General features: G+C 38.5%; 1 protein-coding gene across 1 annotated transcript in view; it reads right to left on the bottom strand.

The window, feature by feature from the left end:
- Window positions 1-1,058: 1,058 nt before the first annotated feature.
- Window positions 1,059-14,391, bottom strand: part of LOC136252875 (splicing factor 45-like) — a 24,692-nt gene continuing 11,359 nt past the window's right edge. Inside the window, exons 8-13 of the mRNA XM_066045457.1 lie at window positions 4,132-4,187; window positions 3,982-4,077; window positions 2,589-2,683; window positions 1,575-1,673; window positions 1,441-1,513; window positions 1,059-1,227 (exon numbers count right to left, since the gene is read on the bottom strand). Of these exons, the coding sequence (XP_065901529.1) occupies window positions 1,130-1,227; window positions 1,441-1,513; window positions 1,575-1,673; window positions 2,589-2,683; window positions 3,982-4,077; window positions 4,132-4,187 (517 nt within the window). The 3' untranslated portion in view covers window positions 1,059-1,129. The remainder of the gene's footprint in view (window positions 1,228-1,440; window positions 1,514-1,574; window positions 1,674-2,588; window positions 2,684-3,981; window positions 4,078-4,131; window positions 4,188-14,391) is intronic.

The following is a 14,391-nucleotide window of genomic DNA, read 5'->3' as shown; positions in this document are numbered from 1 at the left end:
ATACAAAAATAGTAAATGGTGATCACTTAGCTAGGGCTGCACCGATTCCACTTTTTGCCAATACTTCAAATACCAAGTATTCAGCTGGGAAGTATATATCTGCAAGTACAAGTACCGATACCAAGTACCTTAAAGTAGCTACTTCAATAGTGCACACATTTATTATATAGTGCATTTCATGGTATTCTTGTACATGTTTTCAGTATGGTTCATGTTTATAATGAAGTAGCCAATCAAGATTCACTAAGAAAGAAGTCACTGAAATGCAAAACCAGCGGATATTCCAGTATTCTTCTGGAGAAGTGTAGATAATATCATAACTAAAACACAAAATATTCTAATACTGAAACAGTCACTTCTACCTGATTGCTCTATTAGAGTTATTGACTGTTCTATTAGAGTATATCGATTTTTTCTCAGTAAAGCGTTATCACAGGTAGGTTTCAGCATAGTCAGTAATTTTGCTGGTAGTTAGCTATTAGTGTTATACTTGATGCTTTTAGGCATCCACTGTGCTAGTAAAATAAGCAAGTACAAATGAACGTTATTTTATTCTCGCACGTGATAAGAATCGGTGTCTGCAACAATATAATGGCCGATTCCGGTACTTCATGAAAACAGCAGTATCGGCCTGATACCAATGCTAGAATCGGTGCAGCCCTACACTTAGCATCAATATGTATAAAAATTGGTGAGCAGGCATCATGAATATCTCCATGTATGCATGTGGGGGGGGGATACCCCCCCTAGAATGAGCATGCTTTACATGCTGGAAATACACTTTGAATGTGACTGGACAACCACAACTAATGACAGGTCATTGATGACTTTGTCCAGGCAATTTGACTGTACAATATTGTGACACTATTTTGAGCACTGACTGTACTACTACGCTGTAATGGAATCTCTCTTACTATATCAAATTCCCTGAATCAAAGATATCAAAGAAAAAACCCTCCATATTATAGACAAAAGTTTTGGTTAACAGACCTTTTGTCAGAATGAAATGCTAACTAGTTTCACTACATAACTTGCTGAAACATAAAAGACTTATCACGTAGGATAAAAGCTATAACTTTGTTATTACATAAGGTATATTGTACAATTCTATATTATATGTGGATATGTATTAAGGTGCAAGGTCATAGTTAGCAAAACGTTTGTGATCAAAGAAATTTCCACTGACTGTTCTGCCACCAAAGAAACGTCCATTGAGATCAACAACAGCTGAGGAGGAATGTACAAGTTAAATGAAATGTTTGTGGTACTATCTAATGTGGACACTTTGGGACCAACCAATATTGTCCTGATTATCAAGGTGTCCTGATTGTCCAGGTCACTTTACGTACTAAGGGATACTTTGGGACCTTAACTAAGTGTCTGGATTATGTCCTCAAGTGTCCACATTAACAGGTTTCTGTGTAAAATTATTCAGCACACCTTTTATTGCTGACTCAACACGGTTGAATTCTACAAATATCCTAACTGCTTCGTGGTCAGGCAATGATGGAATCTGATTGGTTAAGACAACATATGTATAAATGCATCCAATGAAAATCCCGACACAAGCTCACCTCATAAACAAGACACTTGACGACCTCTCCATATTTGGAACACTCCTCAGTGACCTCTGGTTGAAGGTCATCATCAACCTCTCCTGGTCCAACCATGTTCTGTAACAAAGAAAAACGACACTTATCTATATACTCATTGGCTATTCTGTAATGACTTCAAATAAGTGTTGTGAAGCCTTTAAATTCCAGAATTGTTTATCAAACAGAACTTTTGATATTGCAGTGAGAAATGACGCATTTAAAGCATACATTTTCAGTACAGTAGAATCTGTAATCAGGACTAAAGGTTGACAAGTGTTGAGATATATATGTATGTGAGAGAACGCACACTGGCAACTGACAATCCGGATAAAGTGTTGGAATATATTAAAGGTAGTGGGAACACTGTGGTGGCTTGCAGAATGTGTGAGCCATTAGCCCGCCCCTTTGCATTATAGAGGAAGACCGAATATGGTAGTAATATGTCACATCACATGCAATTTGAAACCACAGTTGCATTCCAGTCTCACAAGTATAGTATACTAGAGTCACCAGATCCTTACTCTATGTGAATGGGTGGGCGCTGCCAGACTAATGAGACAGATCATTTGCCTGTAGTGTAAGTGTTGTCCAACAAAATGCATTAAGTCGAATAAAAAATTTGTGATGGCGGAAAATGTACAGTGAACTTCACAAGTGTCACTTCACTAGAGCATACAAAAGAGTGTGGTGAACTTAACAAATAGTAAACTATGACACTTTACATCTTTCATATCAATAATTAGTTTCTCAGCCTAAATCTTAATTGTAATGTCCTACATAACAAAAGTATTTAAGCTATAAGATGGTCAAGGACAAACTATGTGTCTACTACTACTATGGTTACTGTTTTTTTGTTTAGTTAGTTAGTTAGTTTGTTTGTTTGTTTGTTAGTTAGTTAGTTTGTTTGTTGTTGGCCAGTACCTACTGATATGTCATCCTCAGTAGCACATACAGCAAATACAAACACTTCTTGTGGCTAACAGTTCACTATACCTTTAACAGGATCACTTTACTGGGATTCTTCATGATCTCAGTGATGCTCTGTACCCTCTGTTCCTCCTGAGCTTCTTCTTGTTCTATAGCTTGAGCTACAGTGTGATAGAGTGAACAATAGTAACAAGTCAATGCAATGAAACGTGTATATATCTTCTGGTCACTTTGATCAGAAATAACAATCAACTGCTGCATTATATTTGAACTCAAATGACACGTTTGGGCATCGGCTGGTTTAGACAGGTGACCTCATTACATAGTGACCAGGTAGCTACATTAGACAAGTTACTTTGTACACAAATGACACATGTGGGAATTATCAAGCTGACTGGTTTAGACAGGTGACCTGATTAGGAATGACAAAAGGGTTCAGATAAATAAATTGTTTATCTCAAATATGAGTGCATAGCTTTGTTCAAAATACAGTACTGTACATGATAGTATTGGAGTCAGACTCCACATTGTGCTCCACTCCTAGGATGGAACTGGCCAGGGATAGAGGTTGCAAACATTAACTACTTCGTGATGAGTTGGGCCAATGCAATTACAAGACAGAGCTCCATGTCAAACCTCCTATATTTTATGGAGCAACACCTATACCATTGGCAATGAGAGAAAAGACAGAAGAAGAGCTGATCAATTCTGGAGTCATCACTCAAGTGGGGACTTCAGAATGGGCTTTACCTACAGTTCCAGTGAAAAAGCCAAAAAGTTGAGTAAACCTGAGTGGAGATTACAAGGTGAATATTAACACTGACTTTAATGTAAAGGCCAGGACAATTGACAACGTTCACTGGTAGCGCAAAACTTAGAAAAATAAACATATAAAAAAGAAAAATGTTTGGATTATAGTCCACCGCCTACATACACCTACAATCAAAATCATAGAGTACTGCATGTAGTACTGTACAGTATGTTAGGGATCAGGGAAGTTTGGACTTTCTAACAAAAAAGTTAACTAGAAACCAGCCTCACAATTATACCTTGGTGTCTTGGCAGTATTGGTTAGGTATAACCAAGTGCCTTCATTCAGTACAATCTAATAGGTGATACTCTGTTTTATTCAGTGGAATTTTCTACTGACTGACCAGACTGACACACTTAAAGATGCCTTCAGACAAGCATAACTGATATTGGTTAAAGTTACATGCAGTCTTTGTAAATACCATAGTTACTTGGTTAAACGACACAGCATTAGTTCTAAAAGTCAATGCAGCAACTTTTTGAATTTGACCACCACCCAATGCTCAAAAATGATGTGAAGCCCTTATTTTCTAAATCGATCATCGAGTGTAGCTACTATTGAAGGCACAGTGTTCAACCAAGTAAATAAAGTATAGTCTTTTACAAAAGCTACATATACACATGTTCACAAGCTACAGTGCTAACTGACCTTGCTCAGCAGCCAGGTTGATGATCTTTCCTCCTCTCTTGCTCGTCTTCTCAACAGATAGTGCAGTACTGATACCTTGTTCTGACTTGCCGAGACCTGTGAATGATTAGTAGGGTACATGTTTCAAATATCCTTCTAATTGATGCTCACCCTGTCCTTCCTTCCATCCATACTTGTTCATGATCTGAGAGGCCACCTTTGAACCACTAGAAGTGATATTAGTATACACCGTAACATAATTACAATGACACGATCATTTCTAACGCTAGAAAGACAAGATAATCACCCTTTCAAATGGGAATAAAATCTTTCAAAATCACATAACAATAGCTGCGTATGTATGTACTGTATACATACTTGTATATGTAATTGTGACTGGATTAGCAAATAAGGTGTACCTACACTGTATAGGATTCTTCAATGTACACAGTATGAATTGAATTGTGCTACTTTATACTACATAAGCCCATCAGTAGTATTGTGTTAACAGTCAGATTTCTAGACAGGTTTCCTCTACTGTCAACAAAACAACACAACATAGTGGTAATACACACAGTTTAGTGTGTGTACCATCACAACATCACTCTGTTAGTCAGTCTTCACACAGACAGTGACATGAGTGGGATGAGTTACTCTGGGTCAGGAACCAACCAGGAGATGGATGATCAAGACTCTGCTCTTCCAGGATACCTTCCCTACCTATCCTTGGTGTTCAGGCTGGTTACTACAATAGTCATCTTGCTGCTGTCTGGCTGGGTGGTCTACACCATCAAGACCACAAGAAGTCTACACAAACCTCACAATATATTTGTGGCTAATCTACTGGTATCTGGTGCAATTGCTACTCTGGGGTTCAGCTTGATCGTGTGTACCATGATAATCAGTTACCAGTTGGGGGTTGAGTCTATTGCTAGCTGTACAATGTTCATCTGTATGTTGCTGCCAGTCCATGTCAACAATATGTCAACCGTGTTAATAGCAGCTGATAAGGCACTAGCGATAACTTCTCCTTTCAAGCACAAAAGGATGATGACTTCCCGCATTGTAGCTGTCATTATCAGTGGTGTATGGCTGGTAGCTGTTGTTCCTACTGTATTCGGCATTGTCACCATACATGAAGATGTTGTCACCAACGTTCCCAAGTATGGGGTCTGTGTTCTAGTAGAAGATGCTTACTCCGGATACGTCTTAGCCGTTGCAGTCCCCCTCACCGTGCAATCTGCTTGCACGATATCCCTCAACGTCTACCTAGCAAAAATAGCCATCCAGGTACGCAAGCAGATTGAGAAGGAGACAAGGCTATCGGGAGAGTCTGAAAAGGTTACTGCCTTGAAGAAGAAACAGCGCAATATCAGACGAAATATGAAGCCAATCATCACTCTACTTGTGGTCACTATTGCTAACACACTACGTTTTCTGATCTTTGTAGTGCTGTTCTTTTTGGGAAGAGTCCTCGTACACTACCCACAGTTTCTGCATTACATAATCATTGGCAACAGCACAAACTTGGTACATCTTATGAATCCGATTATATATGGCCTGTACTTCAAACAGGTCCGTGAGCCGATGATGAAGTATCTGAAGAGATTTACGAGGATGAACAAGGCTAATGCAGTTGCCCCACAGCCACGAAGGATAGCATGGATGTGACAGAATACTTAACTATTACAGCATTGTGGTTTTTGACTATGTACTGTACCATGTAGCAATGCTTCATATATAATACCTTGATTTGTGTTGTGAATATAAATACACATATACAGGGCACGTAGAAGCATACAATAAAAAATCTAGTGATATCAAACAATGGACACTTCATTCAAGTGCAAAGAACAGTGAGAAAGCATATTACAAATATCATTAACACTGTAGCACACAAAAAGTACCTGTACATTACAAAACGTGTCGGTAAGAGTGAAACCATTACTGGGAACCCAACAAAGGATATTGGCTCAATCAGAGCTGTTTGCCTATGGTTTCAACTTTACGTAAAATAGCACCCCATTCTTTAGCATAATGACCACTCCCATCAGGGTTAGGAAGACAGTTGGTAAATACACTGTATGTAAAGAGTGGTTTAGTTACCCTGGGGATTGTACCCCACCATCATCTCTCCAAACCTCATTGTCAGTACATCTTGTAACTCAGGAACCAATCGTGTCTCACATAGCAAAACACCTCACTAATTTAGGTCCTGTGCCATTTTTCATCATGAGATTGCATGTTTCATGCAACTTATGTACTAGCCATTAAACAGGACCAGAAGACAGTAGGCAGCATATGTCAATCAATATATTTTGATGGTATGTACGTATCATATAAAAGTGGACACTGCATGGCTTATGTATTGTGGTGTACAACTTTTTGTTCCTTATGCTAGGGATAAAAAGTATTGAAACAAGGGACAATATTGTGTGGAAAAATTCCTACTTTGGCATTGAACAAATGTATGTTAAATTTTCTTTAAAAACACAGAGAATATCTTCTCTAGTCTAACTCTGTGGCAATACAAACTCTATAATTCAGTTATAAACTAGCATCTACATTTGGATATTATTTACACCAAACATAGCTACATGTATGTAATGTTCAAGTTGATACACCTGATATATTGCAACACATGATGTATCAATGTATTAAAAATTGTATTAATACCTGTATCACTCTCTTGCATATCGCAATATGGTGATGTATCCATATAACCCTTCTCAAGCTACTCGAGGCTGGTTTTAAGAGCTATCTTTTCTGGGTGGTGTGGCAAGTTCTAATGGCAATCTCTGATCTTGTGACAAGAATAAGTGGTGCACTAGTGGATGGCCTATACAGTTAGCCAAACATTTTCTGTGTTGATTCTACTGCACATCAGTGACTAAGAAGCCAGGACAACCCTGTAACTTTGTGTCTTGACTTCAGTTGTTGTAAAAATAAAAATTGCAAGTGTGTAACATAATTAGTTTGTGCATCAATATGAATGATCAGTAGAATACACAGTGAAGTTGAAGTTACTATGTTGATCATTCAAAGGGTCTGAAATACCTGTTGTGTACCACTCTCACCCATCTGTTGTACCCATGTGTGAACTATTGGATTTAATTGTACTGTGCTATAATTCTCTTGTTAATTTATAAGTTCTTGTCATTGTTGTTTTGCTTGTGATCCTCTATTTCCTAGTCTAGAAGCACAAAAACCTTCACAGTGTATTGTTTAGAATAGTTCAACGTCACACGTGTCTGACATCATTACTATTGACTTGGCAATGGTACTTCAAGATGACCATATTTACGTAAATTCATGCTATATTATGCTTCAATTATTTCTATCAGTTTGTCTTCTTGCTGAATTGTAACATTGCTTTGTTAGTTACTAGCTGCGGTGCCTGCCCTTTGTGTAGGATATAATATTGTGCCTGCCTTTCATGCATATGATGAGCATTGACTTGTTGTCCTACATATATATTTTGTACTAAACCACACATTTATATTTAAGCAAAATACATTCCAGTGTCCATGTCTGTAATTCAATTAACTCAACAACTGTAACACTGATTGACGTATTATTCAAGTTTATGTATACCATCTTTACATTGATTTTACACATGCACGCGTATCTGTATTTGTACTACAAGAGAACATAAGTAACATATAGAGATAGTTTGTGCACTCATATGATTTGATCAGTTGAATATACAGTGAACCTGAGTGAAGTTGAAGTAAAGTAACCATACTGATGATGTGATTTAGGGAATTAAAGCTAGACTAAGGGCCTGCAAATAACTGTTGTTTTCCACTGTTATCCATCTGTTGAACTATTGACCTTGAACTTCCATCATGCCAGCTGTAATTCTCTTGGGAGTTTACAAGTTCTAGCATGTGTAGTCATTCCAGTTCCCCTCGCTCCTAGCCTCCATCACTTCAAGTAGCTACTTGTCAATATTTGAAGCTATGTATGATGGATTCTTTTGCCTTTGGCTCACTCAAAGCTGTGTTCCTATCCCCTTCAGTTCTACACTGTGCTGTTCTTGCCCCTCTCCAGAGTTCTTATTCTGCTACACCAATTTGTGAACTTTTGGCTTTGAAATTCCATCCTACAGTTGTAATTCTCTTGGAAGTTTATAAGTTTCTACCATACGTAGTTCCAGCTCTACTCACCCTTAGCCCCAGTAGGTAGGGACTTGTCAATTTTCAAAGCTACATTGTTTCCGTTTGTCTTTGACTCACTCAAAGCTGTGTTACTATCCAATCCAGTTCTGGCCTGTGCTTCTCCAGAGTTCATATCCAGGTGGCCAAAGTTATCTAGCCTCTTCAGTCATGAGTTTGTGTTGTTGACATGGATGTCTTAAAACAGACGTCCTCCAGGCAGAGATGCCTCATGCTTTCACTTTGAGACGGTTTATTCGTGCCAGCTTGAAAAACGGATGAAGTGAGTTTCTGAAGACACTATGAATGACTTTCACAATGGGTATATGGGCATAAAACAACCGAAAAACAAAGCATCTGGTTTTGTAGACTACTAGAAGGAACAAGTTCCTTTAAGGAAAAAGGGGACATGTTCCATACTTATGCAAAAAATGAAGTGCAGCCTCAAGGCTTTCTCTGAACATTCTTATGAGAAAACACGATAGAGACACTTGAGAAGATAGTTCTGTACATAATGTATGGCTTTAAATTGCGTTTGTTCAAGTTATGCTTCCTTAGCAGTGCATAGTAACGTAATTACCGAATTACTACAAAATAATTCATGAATTATGAAATATGCTAAATTACAGTATTTACAAATTTAAATATCTAGCTAAAGTAATTATACAACCAAGTACTAAGAATAATACGAAATGCGGTTAAAATTACGTCATTAATAATGAATGAATACATAAATAAATAAATAAATAATAAATAAATAATGTTTGAGCAAACTACGAGGCCTAGAGACATGAACTAAGCGGGGATAGATTCGCCTGTGAATGAAGGTACAACCGTATAATAAGTACGCCTGTTTGTGCTGATGACTTTACCGTACATGTAATTCTATATAACGCCTGGCACCACACCCTTGTTTAATTACAGATTGCTCGAAGGAGAAGATTAGTAAACGTCAGGGGAGTGACTACAGAAGAGCCAGAGGCCGCCTTACACGTAAACAACAACATTACAAGTATCTACTTAGCTCAATAGGATAGTATTAACTGAATAGGCACCTGGTTTTTAGAAGTAGCATAACATCAACCTTAAATTTATTTTTTGTCTGTTTGCCTTCTTGCTGAATTGTAAGGGTACTTTACTAGCTATAGGTATGGATTCCACCTTTGGTAAGGATTAGCAATACTACGATATTTGATTTGATCCAATATTCAATACTTTCTTGTAAAGTATCAATACGATACAATATGATACCAGCGTGATTCAAAAGCTGCTGAAATGAAGCTATCTTGGTACACATTTTTTGCTGGTTATAAGTATAAACAGTGTCTTAAATAGCATTAAAAAGTGCTGCCATCTGAAGATGTACTAAATGGCAGTCACTTCCCATTTACAATGAAATCTTACTAATTGATGATGTGAGCTACGTGTATGTTAGTATCAACTCTTTTGGTATCCAGTATCGATACTCAATTTGAATTGCATCGTATCGGTGGTATCGATACTTTTGGTATCATGTTGCCCACCTCTACCTTGAAGAGTTTGGAGTTAAATACTGACGAAACATGGGCACGGCATTTGTCAGAAAATGTTGAAGACTGCTATTCCATAGTGAAATCCTAGCAGTAGAAATCACCTTGTAACTAACACCAAAAGGTGCTCATTATAACACAGATCAATGGCATAGGGTTGCAATTGCCATTCCATGTAGTGGGAAGTAGCTGTGCTAGAAAAATTTGCTTATGAACTTGAGATAGTAGCAATTTTTTTGGCACTATACAGCTAACGGAACATGCTAGAAATTGCTATTAATAAACTTATTGGTGCCAGCTTGATGGAGATTAATATGTGGTCAATCAGTTCTACAGTACGGGAGATAGCTGGATCGTGGACAGACAGACAGCTTTATATAGTAGATAGACATGAATCCCATCATAGGATACACTATTTGGGATAGAAAGTGGGCTTGTGGAGTTTGAAATTAACTTCTGATGAAATGTGAGTGTGCCATTTCAGAAAACACTCAATATTTCTATTCTATAGTGCCACTTAGTGGTAGAAATCACCATGTAACTACCACCAAAGGGTGAACATTAACCAACAGTTTAGGGCTACAATCACCATTATGTGCACAGCTGTAGTGTGAAGTAGCTGTGCTCAAAAAACCCGTTTACAAAATTAGAAATTTTTTTTTGCCTCTGTACAGTGAATGGAACATGCTAGAAAATTCTGCAAATAAACATACTGGTGCCAGCTGGATGGCGATTAATATGCAGCAAATCAGGAGTGAATCAATGCTATAGTTCAGGAGTTAACTGGATCACGGACAGACAGCTTTTCAGCTTTATATAGTAGATTAGTGATGCACCTATACCGATACTAGCATTGGTATCAACAAAATATCAGTAAAACTACAAACCTTGATGGCAACTGATACTTTGTATGACATCACTTAATTATATATATATAGCAAGTTGAAGGAGTTGAGTGACAGCTACAGTAAGTAAAACTATACAAGTACAGTAAAATCTGTCTATTCCAGTAATCATTGGGACAAAATTTCTGAGGAGGTGGCTGCATTGAGCAGGTCACTTTGTACACAGTTGGCACATGTGGGGATTTTTATAATGGCCAGTTTAGACAGGTGACCTCTTTATACAGTCTGATTAGACAGGTTTCACTGCACTGCTATTTGTACAGTGGGAAAGGGAGTAAACCACAATAAGATTCATTGAAAGCCATAAAGAACAATCATTCCTTAGCTGTAGATGCCCACAAAATCAGTGAACTGAAGTTTATGAGATTAGCAAAAGTGTTTAGAGTGAGCTGGCATAATTTCATTTTTTTAATGCTGTCAGCTGTAATGCCTACTGTATGTACAAAGTATCAGTATTGCATCAGTGTCGGTTTTTCCGCTTAAAATGTATTGTATAGGAATGGTAGTGAAAGTGTAGAATTAGCGCTCGCTAAACAATTACATGCTACAAAATCTCCTGGGACCCTACAAAGACTTTTCACAAAAATGGGCAATGCCTTGGAAATACTGTACCCACCCACTGGATGTAGGAGCCATTTTAACTGACCAATGAATTTTACTAATTAATTAGAACCAAGGACCACAGATAATAAGTTTATACCAGGATATTTAAGACTTAGTAGATAGCTCTAATACTTCAGGTAATTTACAATGCACACAGTGCACATGTAAATCATGTGACATTATGACAGACCCAATAGAGATGTGTTAACAATCACATTTCTTGTGTTATAACTATACAGGTTTCCTCTACTGTCAACAAAACAACACAACATAGTGGTAATACACACAGTCTAGTGTGTGTACCATCACAACATCACTCTGTTAGTCAGTCTTCACACAGACAGTGACATGAGTGGGATGAGTTACTCTGGGTCAGGAACCAACCAGGAGATAGATGATCAAGGTTCTGCTCTTCCAGGATATGTTCCCTACCTATCCTTGGTGTTCAGGCTGGTTACTACAATAGTCATCTTGCTGCTGTCTGGCTGGGTGGTCTACACCATCAAGACCACAAGAAGTCTACACCATCAAGACCACAAGAAGTCTACACAAACCTCACAATATATTTGTGGCTAATCTACTGGTATCCGGCATGATTGCTACTCTGATGTATACCTTGATTTCGTGCACTATGATGATCAGCTACCAGTTGGGGGTTGAGTCTGTTGTTAGCTGTGCCATGAACAGCTCTATGATACTCCCAGTTCAGGTAAATCGCATGTCACTGTTGATAATAGCAGCTGATAAGGCACTAGCTATCACTTCCCCTTACAAGTACAGAAGATGGATGAAGCCTCGAGTTGTAGCTGCCATTATCACTAGTTCATGGCTATCTGCTCTTATTCCTACTATTCTCAGTATTGCCACCACTGTAAATAAAAATGGCTACACCAGTGTGCCAGAGTTTGGGACCTGTATTCCTGCAGAAGGTGATAGTACAGGATATGTCATAGCTCTTGCATCTCCCGCCACTGTGCAATCTGCTCTCACAATATCCCTCAATGTCTACCTAGTCAAAATAGCCATCCAGGTACGCAAACAGATTGAGAAGGAGACAAGGTTATCAGGAGAGTCTGAAAAAGTTACTACCTTGAAGAAGAAACAGCGCAACATCAAACGAAACATGAAGCCAATCATTACTCTACTCGTGGTCACCCTTTCTAACATATTGGGTTCTCTGTTTTTCGTGGCGCTGATCCTTATGGGAAGAGTCTTCATGGAGTACCGAGAGTTTCTGTATTACATAATCATTAGCAATGGCCTGTACTTGTCACATCTCTTGAACCCAATTACATATGGCCTGTACTTCAAACAGGTCCGTGAGCCAATGATGAAGTGTTTGAAGAGGTTTAACAAGGCTAATGCAGTTGCTCCACAGCTACAAAGGACTGCATGGATGTGACTGTATGCATAGCAATGTAGTTTTGCCATATACTGAACTGGACTGCTTATAAAAAAGCACATGTAATCCCTTATGTTGTAGGCACACAATGTATGTATCACTCTGCGTGGGCAGTTCAAAGGCGCCACGAGTGCTATACTTCGTATATAGCACTGTTGCACTAACCGCATTGAGTGCAATATAACCAGGGGTTAATCTAGGGGGAGGGGGCACAGCCCCCCCCCCCCCCCCCCCCCTGGGTTAGCTATTGCCCCCCCCCCTAGGTTTATACCTAAAGCCTAGAGAAATGGAAAGGTTTAATTGATCCCAAAGTTGTATAATCCAATGGTCAATATTCAATGGAATCACAGTAAAATTTCACCAAAATTGAGTATATTTCACCTAAATTTTCTAAATTTTCCTGAGGGAGCATGCCCCCAGACCCCCCTAGAATCCGAAGCGACTTACTTCACCCCCTCTAGATTAATATTCTGGGTTGAGCCCTGAATTATTAACTTACAGTGCAATACATTTATATTGCACTGGCTGCGGTTTTGTGCTACATTGCACAAGTGCCGGCGGCTAAGGCCGCTACGACACCTCACCTAATAGGTGACAAGATGCTACACTGTTTACTCGAATTCTTATATAGCCTAACATGCGAAATTCGATTGTGGGGCCATACAGGGAACGTCACTACTACGTTATACATGCGATCTAAAAGCAGCCAATGGCGATCAAAGAGGCAAACACGGCAGATAAAACTCTATTTACATATATATAAACATAGTTACATACCTTACTAGTTTGATTGAAGCTTCCACCTTAACAAATCGCTTTTTAAAATAATGTTATTCTAATTGATACTCACCACAACAATCGATTGTGGCATTGCCATGTGATTGTATGGTCAAGGCCATGCTTGATAAGTAATAATGTCATTAGATTTAGAGTGCCACAATCGATATCAGCATTCTACCTTATAAAAGAAATGTAGTTGCAGCCTAGGATCTTTCCACCTATTAGGTGAGTGGTACATAACAGTTATACAACGTGCACTTGCACTCTGCCTGTATAAATGCACTCGTGCCCGTTGTATAACTATATAATACACGCTATTGACGGTACACTTATATAATATATAATAAAATTGTTAAGGTAGTCAGGTGATGAGTAGTGAAACAATTATTCAGATATTTATCTATTTGGTTGGCACGACACTATTCAATTTTAATCACACACCATTCACCCATAACTCACGCATGCTTTGCTGTACAAAAGATTTTCTTACTCTCCATGGACAGGCAATCAAGGTTTACTTGATTTGAGCTTCATTTCAGTGCATACCAAAGTGATTAAAATGTGTGTAAATTTCCATGTAGCACACATAGTTTTATCCAGTGTATTTCAATGTGTTTTATAGCAAAACAGAATTTTGCGAAAACAGCCAAATTTTTTTCCAGCGGGTCACATATTACTACTATAGCTATACTTTCAGCATCATCAGCTTACATGAAGATGTCATTGTCAGTGTGCCAGAGAATGAAGCCTGTGTTCCTGTAGACAATGCTTGCATGGGATATGCCCCTCACTGTGCAATCTTTCCTCACAATATCTCTCAACATCTACCTAGCCACAATAACCACCTTCCAGGTACGCAAGCAGATTGGGAAGGAGACAAGGTTATCGGGAGAATCTGCAAAAGCTACAGCATTGAAGAAGAAACAGAACAACATCAGATGAAATATGAAGACGATCATCACTCTAGTCATCCTTGGTAACATATTAGGCATTCCATAACCTTGTCCTTCTTGAGAAGAATTTTACTGGGCACAAGGAGTTTTTCAAGTTATGTT

This window comes from Dysidea avara, chromosome 4 (assembly GCF_963678975.1).
Source record: "Dysidea avara chromosome 4, odDysAvar1.4, whole genome shotgun sequence".
Classification (NCBI taxonomy): Eukaryota; Metazoa; Porifera; class Demospongiae; order Dictyoceratida; family Dysideidae; genus Dysidea; species Dysidea avara.
The sequence above is the reverse complement of the archived record's forward strand: the minus strand, read 5'-3'. Positions and strand labels throughout refer to the sequence as shown.